The 15095-nt window shown below is 37.4% G+C and overlaps 1 protein-coding gene across 3 annotated transcripts in view; it reads right to left on the bottom strand.

Moving 5' to 3' along the window:
* Positions 1-15095, bottom strand: part of LSAMP (limbic system associated membrane protein) — a 645981-nt gene that overhangs the window by 217670 nt on the left and 413216 nt on the right. For all 3 annotated transcript variants that reach the window (XM_059921072.1, XM_059921070.1, XM_059921071.1), the window contains exon 3: positions 2759-2884. In XM_059921072.1, coding sequence (XP_059777055.1) covers positions 2759-2884 — 126 coding nt within the window. The remainder of the gene's footprint in view (positions 1-2758; positions 2885-15095) is intronic.

The following is a 15095-nucleotide window of genomic DNA, read 5'->3' as shown; positions in this document are numbered from 1 at the left end:
AGGGTACTCTGACTGTATGTAAATGCTGCCTTTATTGTGGAAGATCTAGTTTGTCCTTCGGTCTTTTGATAACTTGAAACATCATGGATAACCAGGTTATTCAGGGTTCAAACCATATGTTTACTATCATGAAAAAGTCTACTAGAGTTAGCCAGGAAGATCTAAACTCTTAGAACAAGCCTGGGAAGGCCTTGAAACTCTGGTTTGATCTCATTACTCTTCTGAACTGAGGGGATAAAAAAGAATATATCTTTAGGTTCAGATCACCAATAGCATTTTTCCCGGAAAAAAAACAAAACAAAACTGTTTACTAGTCAATAGTACACCAAAGGAATAAAGTACTTTTATTAATGCAGTTCATTCCTTGATTATAACTTGAATATAATCTGTCTTCCTTCCTTCTTCCCTTCTTTTATCTCCACTTATTCCATAAAAAAATTGAGATTATAAATAATATATGTATATAAACATTTGAATTAATTACAAAAGGTGAGACAATATGAAAATAATGGTAAGAAAACAAGATGAAAGCAAGAGTGTGTCTGTATACGGATTTGATGTCCTAAAATTCCACATAGTTTATTTAAAATCCACCTCATTAATGTGTAATTTATATATGATTTCCTCTATTCTTTCACAGACCAGTCATAAATTTGGCTCTAAGTTTGGTAACAGTCAATACGATGAAGGACTCATGATTATTTGTAAAAACTCATTGGGTTCATTTTAATAAACAAACCATTGCTTAGAAAAAGGACAGTAGAAACATTGAAAACAAAGAGGAGCTTTCTCAAAGTGTCCTTTCAGAGTAAACTATGTAATACAATTAACAATCTCTCAAAAACAACATTGCAGAAAATGCAATGATTTTAGAGGATATCTTTAATAACAGTGGTCCCCAACCTTTCTGGCACCAGGGACCAGTTTCGTGGAAGACAATTTTTCCACAGACTGGGCCGGGGGGTGGGGGTGGGGAGAGTGGGGACAATGGTTCAGATGGTAATGTGAGCAATGGGGAGCGATGGGGAGCGGCAAACGAAACTTCACTCACTCGCCCACCACTCGCCTCCCGCTGTGCGGGCTGGTTCCTAACAGGCCACGGACCAGTCCCTGTCTGCGGCCCAGGGGTCAGGGACCCCTGTTTTGTAACATCCTTAAATATGTGCCCAAAACTTTTATACCAAATAGTCATTTAGTAAAAGCAGTTCTACATGGGAAAGGTCTAGGTGTTGTGGGATTGAGGGTTAATATAATTCCATTCAAGGAGAATGTGCTCTGGAGGTTTAATTTAATCCAGGGGAAATGTATATGATATCCAGATAATATATTATCTGATATTCACACTTCAGATAAGCCTGCATATGTATTTTTTTCCATGTGAGGTTTAAGATGGGAATGAGAGGATATGAGTTTGAGGTTGATCCCCCAAATAAGTGCCTCATTAATTGCTTTTATATATTATCAATAAATGACAAGCTGTATGCATTAACAATAGAATGGGTTTTGAGTGACATTGTCTTAAGAAAATAGAAGCCTCTAATAAGAATAGCTGCCTAAATAAAAGACCATTCCATAGGTTAGTCCAAACTTCACCTGATAAATTAATTTGAGGGCTAATATGAAAGGGAGGCCCATATTCTCACACCACAAAATACAAAATATTTAAGGATGCTACAACCAAACACTACCCTGGCCTGGCCTTTTAGAAGTATCTCGGGATAGCTCCCATTGCCTATCTAGCTTTGCACAACAATTTTTCATGGTGTTCATTTCAGAATTAATATGTTATAAACTAGATCTCTAGATTTTATATGAGAAAACTTTAAAAGAATATCAGATATAAATCAGTTAAATATTGGGGGTTAGCTACCAAAACAAATGACATTTTATAAGAATAATTGATTCATAGTTCCTCTTTCTGGAAAAACTAAATAGCAGGCCCCATTCTACAAATACCATGTCATTCGCAAAGGCGTGGTTTTGCATATAAGAAAATTTCATCTGTCGAGTAGGGGAGGATGCATGCAGTTAATACTAAATAATTTGGTAAAGTATTTAAACGAAGCTCAAAAAGCAGCAGAACCTCAGAACCCAGTTATAGTGACAGTAGTGGGAGGAGGAGGGGAGAATGCAGAAGACGTTCCTGAGAAATGATTTTCTGACTTTTACTGAATTAGCATCCATAGCTGGGGATCCATAATGAGCTCATGAAGTTTAGTCCATGCCTGGCGCCCCTCCACAGAGCCAGATGCTAAGGATAGGATATTAGAAGTCACAAACAATTTTGTATTATTCCTGAAAGATTTCATCACAAGGTGCTACATATAAGGAAACTATATTTAAAAGCAAAGCAGAACAAAAAAACATACAAAGAGCTATGGAAATGTAATCCATACAAAATATTGCCCCAAGACATTCAGGCACCAACCTGGCATATATTTCAGACATAATACTAAGTCATTTAATGCAGTTAATGCTTCTATATTTCTTGCCTTGACGAAGTGTTCTATTGAAAATGAAATATATCATATATAAATCATCAAAAAATATATATATATTTTCCCCCTATGGTTGTAGACTTTATAGAGATGTATACATTAGCCAAGACCAGAGATGACCCTAAACAAGTCCTATGTCACTATTGTAATCGTGTTTTAATAACAATAAACATGCTTGCCTTTTGGATCCAACGGAATCACAGAAGCATGAGGATATTCTAAACAGTGTATGACATCTGGGGGACTGGAAGGTTGCTTACCAGTTGGTGTAAGGTGTCTCCAGGTGATAACAGGTTCAGGACGGCCATTGGCCATGCAGACCAGGGTCACGTTGCTGCCCTCATTCACAGTGACATCCGAGGAAATGTTGGAGATCTTTGGTGGAACTGTAAAGACAAAAGCAAACAGAATATGTAAGCATGTCAGTAAAAGCAGGTTTCCAGTACTGGTCCATGCAACAGGAAGTGGCAAATTCAAGCGAAGTGCTTTTCTGACTTAAACCATTTGAATTTTTGTATTAAGAAGCCTGGGTGCTTTTGGACATCCTTACAGACTTAGTGAGCAGATGAAAAGCATGGTTCTTACTATAAGGTGAGAATCTCTCCACTACAGTCAAGCGCTGTAGGAAGTATGCAGAGTAACTAATGAAAATGTCTTAGCTCTTTTCTGATTACAATGGACCTTATTTGGTTATTAGAGAACATGCACGCTTATACACATTAAGAATAAATTTTCTTATCACTAAATATTGCCTACATTTATGTTCTTATGTGTATAAAATGATTATAGCCCATTATTTACTCCAAATGTCAGGAAAAGAAACGCAGTGCTATTTAATGTCGGATTGCAGAGTTGTGTCATAAAGATGCAGTAATACCTTGTTGCTTATAATCTAGCCACAAAAGGAAACCCTTGGTTAATCACTACAAGAGAAAACCTCTAAATATCATCTTGGTGTGTGACAGGCCTGATGATGTACCTTAGAGCTTAAAAATGGAATTAATAAGGCCTATGTCACAGACAGGTAGACTTTATAAAAATACTACTGTTACTCCTAATACTATTACCACCACTACTACTGACACTTTAATAATAGCTAACTTTAAGCATTTACTATACATAAGATCTTATGTAGATTACTTTATAAGTACTGTATTTTCTCAATAACTCCTTATAATAAGGAAATAATACCTTATGAGGATTTTATTTATGGGTGGAAAACTAAGTTATAGTTATAGGCTAGGTGAGAAACAGAAAACAGATTTGAATCTAAAAAGACTCCAGGGCCCAAGCTCTTAAGCCCTACTTGAATGCATCTTCATCTTCACAATCCAGGCTACCAGATGGCCAAAAATGACAGAAATTACTTCTCGGTGATATGAGAAATGAGTCCCCAAGGGCTAGCTGCACTGCCGTCTGACTTCCTTCATTAGTGTTCTGGGTGGCAACATTAGATCTCACACGGGTGGGCTTAAGTGGAAAGTGAATTACTTACAAATTTCATCACAGAGGTTATGCACTGATTACAAATTGCAGAGTTTATGCTTTGACTGTGATTTTCCTTTTTTTTTTTTTTTTTTTTAACTCTTTGTTGCTTATGCTGTCTCTGAAAAACTATGTGTCAGGGGAGGGAGGAAGACAAGAGAGCATGAAGTAGTTCAATAATAAAAAAAACTCTTATTTTTTTCTCACTCTTCCTGCCCATTAGAGACTCTGTGCAATGACAAATAAAACAGGAACATTTTCTGCTTGTAGAGGCAGCTGCCTGACAACTGTATTATCCCTGCAAATCCCTGTTAGCAGTTACTGATGGTACCTGGGCAACTGACCAGGTCTGAGTGTCACAAGGAGGAAGTGGGAGGAGGATCCTCTTGACCTTGGCATTCTTCTCACAGTGACATCTGATATGGCCTCTGGGTAGGAACCAGTGATTCCAAATCAAACCCAATGGCAGAAATAGAATGTAGTTGAGTCCTGTCACTTAGCAACTTCTATTTGTAGAGTTTCTGTTTCCCCTTTGGGTTCAGAGTAGTTTTCTCGTATTCATACACTGACTTACAATATACTCTCCCAGACATTTTTTTTTTTTTTTTAATTTATTTATGGCTGTGTTGGGTCTTCGTTTCTGTGCGAGGGCTTTCTCTAGTTGCGGCAAGCGGGGGCCACTCTTCATCGCGGTGCGTGGGCTTCTCACTATCGCGGCCTCTCTTGTTGTGGAGCACAGGCTCCAGACGCGCAGGCTCAGTAGTTGTGGCTCACGGGCCCAGTTGCTCCGCGGCATGTGGGATCTTCCCAGACCAGGGCTCGAACCCGTGTCCCCTGCATTGGCAGGCAGATTCTCAACCACTGGGCCAATAGGGAAGCCCTCTCCCAGACTTTACAATGAGGACCTGAAAGGTTATATCCATTTAATAGGGAAGAATATGAGGCACAGAGTGGAAAAATGGCTTATCAAGGGTGATCCCATCACGAAATATGGCTAGGCTTAGAACCCAGAGCTCCTGAATGTACAATTGTTCTACTGTTTAATATTCACAGTTTTTAATTCCCAGTCGAGTAAGCCATGGTTCTCAACATGTCCAAAAACACCTACAATACAACCTATGATGGTGTTTGATAACAAGACTTAGACATCCTAGGTATCTTCCTCAACAATCTAAGACCTGTAACAGTAAGCTATATAGTAATTGTAAAAGCTCACGCCACTCAATTCAAAGTTTATTCTGAATTCCAAGACAGGACATAAGAGTAGAGAAAAGAAACACAGATGTGTTCTGATTCAAAAAAAAAAAAAGTGGAGGGGGAAAGATTCCATATCCCTAATATATAAACATGTAAATTTACAAAATAGAAAAAAATCTCCAACAGCCAAGGTCCTAGAGAGTTATTATCTATGATAAAATTTACTCATATTACCTCTCCTTTATAGGAGGAATATATATGTACTAAGGACTTTGATTTTACATGGCACACAAGTAAGGTCTCTTGCTCAATGTTACATAGACAGGTGGTGATAAAATTGGGAATAAAATCTAGAATAATTAGCTACAGGGCTGTGCTTTGGCCACCAAACTATATTCTTTCTCCTAATTAAGGACAATATACTCAGGTCCTGGATCTCAGATACTGGAGATACAGAAAGTGTTTGTGTTGAACAGTTAGAAATGCAATCATGTTGACATTGTATCCCACCTTCCTCTGGGTCACTAACCAGTAGTTTCACTCCATCATTTATCTTCCTACTTTATTGTACTTTGTATCAGCTTCTTGCCATAAGCATTTATATATGATGTAGCCTTTTTGCTCTAGAAAGAAATCCCTCCCCAAATCCCATCTTACCTTCTTATTTACTTTTAACTTCTCTATCTCCAAATTTCTTGAAGGAATTGTTCTATACCATGTCTTCATTTCCCATTCACACTCCAACCTTCAGTGCAATCTGGATTCTCTCATTAACCTCCAAAGAAACTGCTCTCAAGAGGCTCACCAATTCGTTTGAACCATACTGTTTTCAGGTCCAACGAAAATTTTTGTTATTATTCCTATTTTTCACTGAAGTAGTTGACTTTGTTGACCGGAATCTCATTCTGCCTTTCCTTAGTTTCTCTGTCACAAACTCAACTGCTTTTCCTCTTACCCTTCTGGCCAACCTTCCAAGTTTAACTTTTGGGCTTATCTTGTCCCATGCCTTAAACATCTGAAGGTTTGATCACTGTCTTCTTTTTAAATATTATTCACTGTGATCACTCACTACTCATCTACTCTTCAGCTTCAGAAGCTAATGTCATGCTATTGATGACTCCCAAATCAGTAACTTCAGCCCATATTTTTCACATGACCTTTATATCTGCACTTTCAATGAACCAACTATTCTACGTCTCCATCGAATGTCTCACAGAAATCCAGGATTCAACATACTCAGGGGTCATCATCTTCCTTCCCACAGAGAACCTGTAATCTTGTGATCACTTTCTTAGTAATGGTGTCACCATGAAAACAGTTGCCCAAACCAAAAAAGAAGTTTATCTCCCTCGACTGCTCTCTCCTTTACTGCCCCCATATAAAATGGATCCCCAAATTCTACGGCTTATGACTTTTAAATATCTCTCAGATTCATTTATCACTCTCAATTCCTGTTCCTACTAGCCTTGCTCCAACCATCAACATTTCTTTTTTTTTTTGCCTGAATTACTGCAAAAGCATCACAACTAGTTTCTTTGCCTCTAGTCTTCTTCTCTCCAAGCTCACTGTCATTCATTCACCATACTGCAATCAGAATTTTCCCCCTAAATTGCAAATATGAGTATAGTATCCTCTGATTAATCTCATTGCCCTCAAAATAAAAACTTCTTAATATGGCTTAATAGGTCATTCATGGTTAGCTCCTGCTTCTCTCTCCTGCCTTATTTCCTATTCCCTTTGCGTTGCATCATCCAGTCAGATCAAACAACTTTTGATTCCTGTAATATACTATCTTTGTTTACTCCCAGGCATTTAACATTCTATTTTTTTCTCCATGGAATGTCTTCTTTCAACTCTTCATGTGACTATTCCATTTCCTCCTTCAGGTCTCAACTTGTCAGCTTGTTTTCTCACTTTTTCCAGGAAGACTGTCCTGTCATCCCCCACCTACCCCCAACCCCACTCCTGATTCCATATTGGGTGCCCCTCCTGTGTTCTCACACTGTACCCTGTATTTCTCCACACAGCACTGAACCATAATTGCTGGATTATTTACCTATGCCTGTCACTAAACTGAAAGAGGCAGACAGGAAGGCCTTTGTTTTCTTGACCACTGAATCTTACAGAGCATGGTACTTGGAATATGGTAGGTGCTCAGTGTGTTTGAAAAAAGAAATGAATGAAATTTTTCTCCCCAACTCTTTTCTGAGCTCAAAAAAGTCATTTCATTAAATTTTTGTCAGAAAGGAGCAAGCTTTTATTCTGAACCAGTAAAACACTTTTATCAATATTTCTTTAGTTACCCATCTAGTCCTCTATTTCACTAACAACTTTGACTCAATTAAAAAAAAAAAACTGATCATGGGGCAGAAAAATGTTCATATATTTTAGAAACCAAGATGAACTTGGTGTCCAACTTCCTCAATTACAGACTTTTCAGGGTTTTAACTTCTTTTTTTCTTTTCTATCACGAGTCATATATACATGTATATATATATATTTGCATGTATGTATACAAATACATGTAACTTTTTTTTGTTTAATGGTTTAATAGTTCCTTCCTAGTTTCCTATAGCAATTCATGCAGTCTACATTTATACCATCACTGATAACATAATATTAAAGAGGCAAATCAAAGTTTTTGTTCTGTTACTCATAAATTTTTTATAAAGATTCTGGGAAGTAAAAAGTATTTTTATTATAATTACTGCCATTTTACAGATGTGGACATAAGGGATAAAATGGATAAAAATCACATTAGCTAAGGAATTATAGAGCTAGTACCAAAACCAAAGGCTTACAGATTTCCCAAACTTAACTCTTCCTCTATATTACACTCACTTTTGCAAAAGTGGTTCCAAATAGTATTTTTTACTCTATTTTAATTCTCAGTAAGGATGACTACTTAGGAAATACTGTTTAACATGATAACCTTATTTGCATTAGCAAACACAAGTTGTGTATCAAAATCACTGTAATATTGATTTATGTTCAATTCTTGGGTCATCACAGTACTCTGGGTAGTTTTTGTTTGTTTGTTTGTTTTGGTTTTCTCTTTCTGGAGTATTTCCTAACAATTTTTACTCAAAGGATATTAATGTGATTTATTATATTTTCCTAAATTTTATGCCATGAACCATTTATTTAATGTTTTCAACCTATTCAGTTTCAGTGACTTCTCCAATTTGTCTGGATTATTTTGTTTTTCTTACCAACTAATGACAGCTCCTTATACCATAAGGAATTGACTTTTTGTTATTTACAATTTCCCCAATTTATTCTTAATTTTATGACCATATTTGTTTTGTAGATTTTTTTTTTTTCCTTTTTTTTTTGGCCATGCAGTGCAGCATGCAGGATCTCAGTTCCCCGACTAGGGATCAAACCCACGCCCCCTTGCAATGGAAGCACGGAGTCCTAACCACTGGATCACCAGGGAAGCCAGAAGTCTTAATTTTTTTGTTTATCTTTCTTTCGTGGTTTCTTCTATTGCTTCTGGGCATATTAGGTCTTTTTGTAACATAAGATCAGTTAAATGCTTATCTCTATTTCTTTTATTTTTCTTTTAATGGTCTGTTTCATTTTTTAAAAATTGAACTCTTTACATCATATGGGATTTATTTATGATGTGAACTGCAACTAAATTTTCCCCCATATTTTTTTAGTCAATTTCTCCAATACCATTTGCTAAATAATATAAAATGTATACATCATTTTGTTTTTCAGAATTACCCTATATAGTGTTACCCATTTGGCCAGAGCAATATTTTCTGGGAAACATAAATATAAACCTTACTTACCATGCCAAGTAATTTATCAAAATATTTGAAAATATAAGTCACTAATCTTTCGGACACCACATTATTATTAGGTGTTGCCAGTTCCAAAATTAATTGCTTATTAGAATAATACCTCCTAAAATGCTGAGTGAAAAACATAATTTAGATACCCTTCTTTCAGGACATTAGCAAAATTCATTATTCAAAGTAATCTTCAGGGTTTCCATTGTAAAAAAAAATGTAAAATGAATATGCCACACCCAACACTTCTAATTTTAAAATCTGAATTAGTAAATAGGTAATATTTTTTCATTGAAATTCACATATGTTCAATGTTAAAGAAATACATGTTTTCTTTTCTTTTATTCAGTACAAAGTGAATGGCAGTTTCTAAAATAATGCTAACATCTAGTTGCACTTGGATACATGAATTCCTTCAGCTGTGCAATGAACCAGCAGTAAGTAAGATATGACACAACCAATCTGGCTCTGGCACCCATGATTTTATTGTCCTTTCTCACTCTTTTTGTAATTTTCTTACCCACTACCTCTACCAGATCTCCAGGGTCTGCCTTGTTTTTTGTGGACTCAGAGCTGCCTGTACATTTTTGTACCATTCTCCAGGTTCAAACTTATTCCTTCTTCTCTTTTGTATGAAACTAACATCTCTTGTGTATGACCGAAAGTGGAAATGCAGGCAAAGTCAGGGACATAGTGGAGTGTTTAATCTGCCCAAATCCATGCCTTCTTCTTCTGCTAAGACACCCTACTTTTCCTTTGGAGAACTACCTCTCATCCCACTGCCATTGGTTTGTTGGGATTGTCAATCAGGTGACCTGTTTTCCTCAGCCAAAGAAAATTACCTAAGTTGGGCATTTCAGACTCTCCCTCCTTAGAACTTGGTTTTTATAAGAAATAGTTTAAAAGAGGTAGAAGTTGATTGACTGTGTTAATGGCTCCAGTTTTCCACTCTTCCCTGTTCCACATCCTTTACCATGCCTATGCCCTCCTATAGTGGGTGGTACACATTTTTACATTCCTGGACCATGTCACCTGTTTTGGCCAAGGATATTAGTATAGGTAATATGAGCAGAGCCTTGACAAGTGCTGAAACAATTGGACTCATTTGGTCTTCTGCCTCTGCCATCACCATGAAAAGCACATGCTGAACTGAGCCTTTTGGTCCCAGAAGAAGGAGGATGGCAAATGGCAGCTAGGATTGCCAGATAAAATACAAGGTACTCGTTCAAATACAAATTTCAGATAAACAACAAGTATTTATTTTTAGTATAAGTATGTTCCAAATATTACATGGGACATATTTATACTAAAAATTATTTATTATCTAAAATTCAAATTTAACTGGGTATCCTATATTTTTAATTGATGAATCTGACAACCTCAGGAGCACAGTCACCTGTAGTGAAGCCCAGCCTAGAAGTGTGCTGACCTGTACATTTGTGAGAAATAAAGAGTAACTATTATTGTTTTATGCCCATGAATTTTGGACTGGTTTATTTATCAGCAATAGTTAGCTAATACATATTATGAGAGGGCAACCACCTGAAAAGACTACTATTCTTCACTAGTGCCTGCAACTTGCATCCCTAGAGATATATGATTTTGAGTTTTCCATGGCAAGATTTTTCTGCTTTTCCTTTGGTTCTGTGAGCTAGTCCATATTCTTCCAATGTATCACCCCCTTCTTACATAAAATTAGCCAGTCAATTTCTGTTGCTTAAACCAAAGAATCCTAATTATTGCAAATTGAGAAGCAGTCATAATAAGGCGAAAATTTGAAAAGGGGCCTTTTCATAGAGGGAAAATTGTTGTCATCTCTGCTTAGGTACTTGTTGGACTCCCACAAAGCCAGCTTAGTTGCATGGCTACCATTGGTTCTGATCTATCAGTACACATTGCTTTAAAAATAATTGTTGGTTTGCAAGGCCATATAATTCTAGCTGTGAATGTTTTAATGCCTTTATCCTTGGTCCCTAACTGGTCAGCCTACAGAAAGAAAATAATCAGTTCCAGAGTAGGGGAGAAAAGTGGTCAGTTGGCTTATTTCCCTAACCTCAGATAATTAGTGGTTATTGTATTCAATTCAAAGTGTCATTCCTAATGGTACAAATTAGCAACAAATTGGTCTCAGTTATTGTTCATTTAAAGTTGGGGCAAGGGGTATGTACTACTGTGTGTATGGTGGTGAGGGGGTGTTAAAAACACAACACTGTCAACTTCCTAATTTCTAACCTTTCTTTAGTAAGGCTAGACAAACTTAAGCCCTATCTTTTGCATATGGAACAGACTATGGAACAGTATGTCATGTATGCGTAAGAGCTGGGTTCAGAAATCTACAGGATGTTTTCTGAACAGCACTTGACTTTAACAAGCACAGTCTGAGAATTCAACAATAAGAATAAAAATACACAATATAACACATAAATGCCATCTTGTGAAACCTCAAACGTCCATCCAGCCTGGCATTTGCCTCTGAAAATGCCACTGAAGCATGATTTGCTGCATGGTGTGGTAGTTTCTAGGATGATGACGGCATGGGAAAATGTAGCACAGTGAGCTAGACTGAGAGCCAGGGGACTTTGGCCCTGCCCTGCCACTACCTCACAAGGCAATCACACGTTCCCTGATATTGTCTTTTGAATCCTCATCATCAGGCACATTGCAGGTACTTAACACATTTTGAATGCCTAAATGAACAAATTAATGATGTTATGATTTAAATCTGTTTGAGTCTTCGTTTCCTCATCTGGTAACTGGAAGTAATGTGCAAAATTGATATTAGGCAATGTTATAGGATTGCTATTAGGGTCAAATATGATAATGCACATGAACTTGTTCTATAAACTGAAAGAGGTTCTATAGTGTAGCCATTATTTATTACATGCTAAAACTAGCTTAAAAAAAACAATGTTGGCTTAACTCCTAAGATAACATGATGGGACTTCCCTGGTGGTCCAGTGGGTGGGACTCCGTGCCCCCAATGCAGGGGGCCTGGGTTCAATCCCTGGTTGGGGAACTAGATCCCACATGCATGCCGCAACTAAGAAGCCTGCATGCCACAACTAAGAAGCCCGCATGCTGCAACTAAAGATCCCGTGTGCCGCATCTAAGCCCCGGCGCAGCCAAAATAAATAAATAAATAAAATTTTTTAAAAATTAAAAAAAAAATAAGATAACATGATAAAAGAATTTATACATTTCTATGGCTAATGGTATTCTAATTATAGTTTTGCAGGCACCATTATTGGCAAAAGGTGTAGGTAATTATTACAATTCATAATCAATCATTAATACTGGTATTAACAATAACTCACCCCAAAGACATGCACTCAGTTCTTATCTGCTAATGGGCAGAGTTATGTCAATATGTCAACCCTTCAGTTAATGTCTAGGCACTTTATACCTACAACAAAAAGTGACATAAACATATGAGAGTGTACAACCATAAGTGAAATAAGTTTTCCCCGAATTTTTAGCAGCTTAACTCTTGGGCTCCCAAGAAAAAGCACTCTAAGTGGGGGAGGGTCAATTAGAAGGTTGGGATTAACATATAAACACTACTATATATAAAATAGATAACCAACAAGGACCTACAGTATAGCATAGGGAACTCTACTCAATATTTTGTAGTAACCTATAAGGGAAAAAAATCTGAAAAAGGAGATAGATAGATATATATATATGTATGTGTATATATACATATACAGATATATATATCTGAATCACTGTGCTGTACATCTGAAACTAACACAACATTGTAAATCAACTATACTTCAATAAAAAATAAGTGCATAAATTAAAAAAAAAAGAAAAAGGACTCCAAATAAAATTTTGTCACCCTTACATAATTTGTAATGTCTTGTACACAACAGTTGTTGCTAGGTGTTTTTTGTCTGTAATTTGAGTCTCTGAAGCCTTAGATCTTGCAGTAGAATAAAATAACTAGCAATGATAATTTCTTTTCCACTAGTACTAGCTCCCACTCCTATTAGGATCCATTTATAAAGCAAGAAACATCAGCCTCCAAAGTATGTATCTGAAAAGGAGCACTCCACAGGAACATGATTCCTTTTAGATACAAATTTCATGGGTAAGTTGGAAAATATGGAAACTATAGATTCTTTTAGTGTCAGATGAAGTTGAAGTTAGGAGAAACTCATTATGAGCATCGGTTACTCAAATATCTCTGCCAGGAATGATTACAAATGCTGCACTTATGCATGCAGCAAATGATGAACAAAGTAACTTAAAGAAAGAGAAATAATATGCTAACAATTTAGAGAAAAAGATAAAATGTATGTACAAAACAAAGCAATGCCAAGTGCCATATGACTGGTAATGTGGTAAAGTCAGGGAAATTGCAGTAAGGAAGTTCATGAAAATGACATATTAAAACAATGGGCAGTCAAGAAAAAGCCATCCTCTTTTAATCCTTCTTTAATCAGACAGGAGCAGTTTCTGAACTGTACATGCAGCTGAAAGTGCCTGAAGCTTCACTCACCAGAGTCCTCTGAGATGTAGCTGGCATTTGACTGTGTTGGCCAAAGCTGGGTAAGACACACTCTTCTGGGCCTTTGAACCCTATGCTATATAACATTCTTAAGCGGCCCTATGAATTCCTGACACTGTTCTAGGTAGTCAGATTTATACCAAAACAGTCCCTACAGACTCATCCAGATGGTAGGCACTGTCAAAAGGGAGGGTTAATATGGGTCAGCCTGCTCTAAATAACTCAAACACAGTAGCCATGGGACAAGGAAATGTTACAAGCTCACTTACACACCTCTCAGTGGTGGATGTGTACTTAGGGTGACACATGTGTGGCATGCATATCTGTATCTGGTTGAATTCCCTAGTCTACATGAAAAGAAAGTATATTAAACTGGAATTTTTCTGTATTTATTAAATGTTCAGAATTACCCTGGAGTCTAAGGGTGCGGGCTGGTTTTAAAAGGTGACAAATCGTTCAGACACCAGCATTTGCATTCATGCCCAGCTAAGGGTGTCTACTATTGCTGATTCGGCAATAGGTATACTCAGTGGGGCATCAAATGACTGTTCCCATGTACGGGTCATTGCCTTGCTAAATAAGAGCGAATGGAACTATCCCGACTCTGTTCACTGAGGCTGCACTTGACAGCAAGTCAGCAGCTTCTCCAAAATCTCCTATTCCCAGACCCTTATTCCAGCTGTTTGGATATTTGTTTTTACTAATCTGGGAAAACATCCAGAAGCTGACTTAACCTATAGATGGAAGGAATGAATCTGCCATCTCCCCTTTACCTAGGCCAAATCGCTTTCTTGTTCCTGGTACTTACAGATTCGTCTTTAGATGCTGTCCAACCGGAGCAGATGGTTTTGTTATTTGGCAGCAATGGGGGTATTAAGCAGAGGGAAGCTCAAAAATATCAGGCTGGACTTCCCTGGTGGCACAGTAGTTAAGAATCCGCCTGCCAGTGCAGGGGACACGGGTTCGAGCCCTGGTCCGGGAAGATCCCACATGCTGCGGAGCAACTAAGCCCGTGCGCCACAACTACTGAGCCTGCGCTCTAGAGCCCACAAGCCACATACTGAAGCCCTCGAGCCACAACTACTAAAGCCCATGTGCCTAGAGCCCGTGCTCCGCAACAAGAGAAGCACTGCAATGAGAAGTCTGCACACCTTAACAAAGAGTAGCCCCTGCTTGCTGCAACTAGAGAAAGCCCGCGAGCAGCAACAAAGAACCAACACAGCCAAAAATAAATAAATAGATAGATAGATAGATAGATAGATAGATAGATAGATAGATAAATACATTTATAAAAAAATATCAGGCTACCTAGGGTAGGTGGCAAATAGCAACTGGGTCGTTTCCAAGGTCTGAGAATGGCACCTTGAGATTTTGTAAGAGAAAAGCAGAGTGTGTCTTTACCCCACCTTGCACTCAAATAGACATATTTTCTATGTTAAAGGGAGATGTTCGGTTTAATTCTTAGAACAGGTGAAAATTCAGGCAGTATTCCTGGCATCTACTAAAAACCCACTTCTTACTCCATGAAAAGCCTGTAAGATTTAGTCCTAAACCATGACATATCCTTAAAAGCTACAAAATACTTTATGGGCCATCAATTTTTTT

The sequence above is a fragment of the Balaenoptera ricei genome, chromosome 4 (genome assembly GCF_028023285.1).
Source record: "Balaenoptera ricei isolate mBalRic1 chromosome 4, mBalRic1.hap2, whole genome shotgun sequence".
NCBI lineage: Eukaryota > Metazoa > Chordata > Mammalia > Artiodactyla > Balaenopteridae > Balaenoptera > Balaenoptera ricei.
The sequence above is the reverse complement of the archived record's forward strand: the minus strand, read 5'-3'. Positions and strand labels throughout refer to the sequence as shown.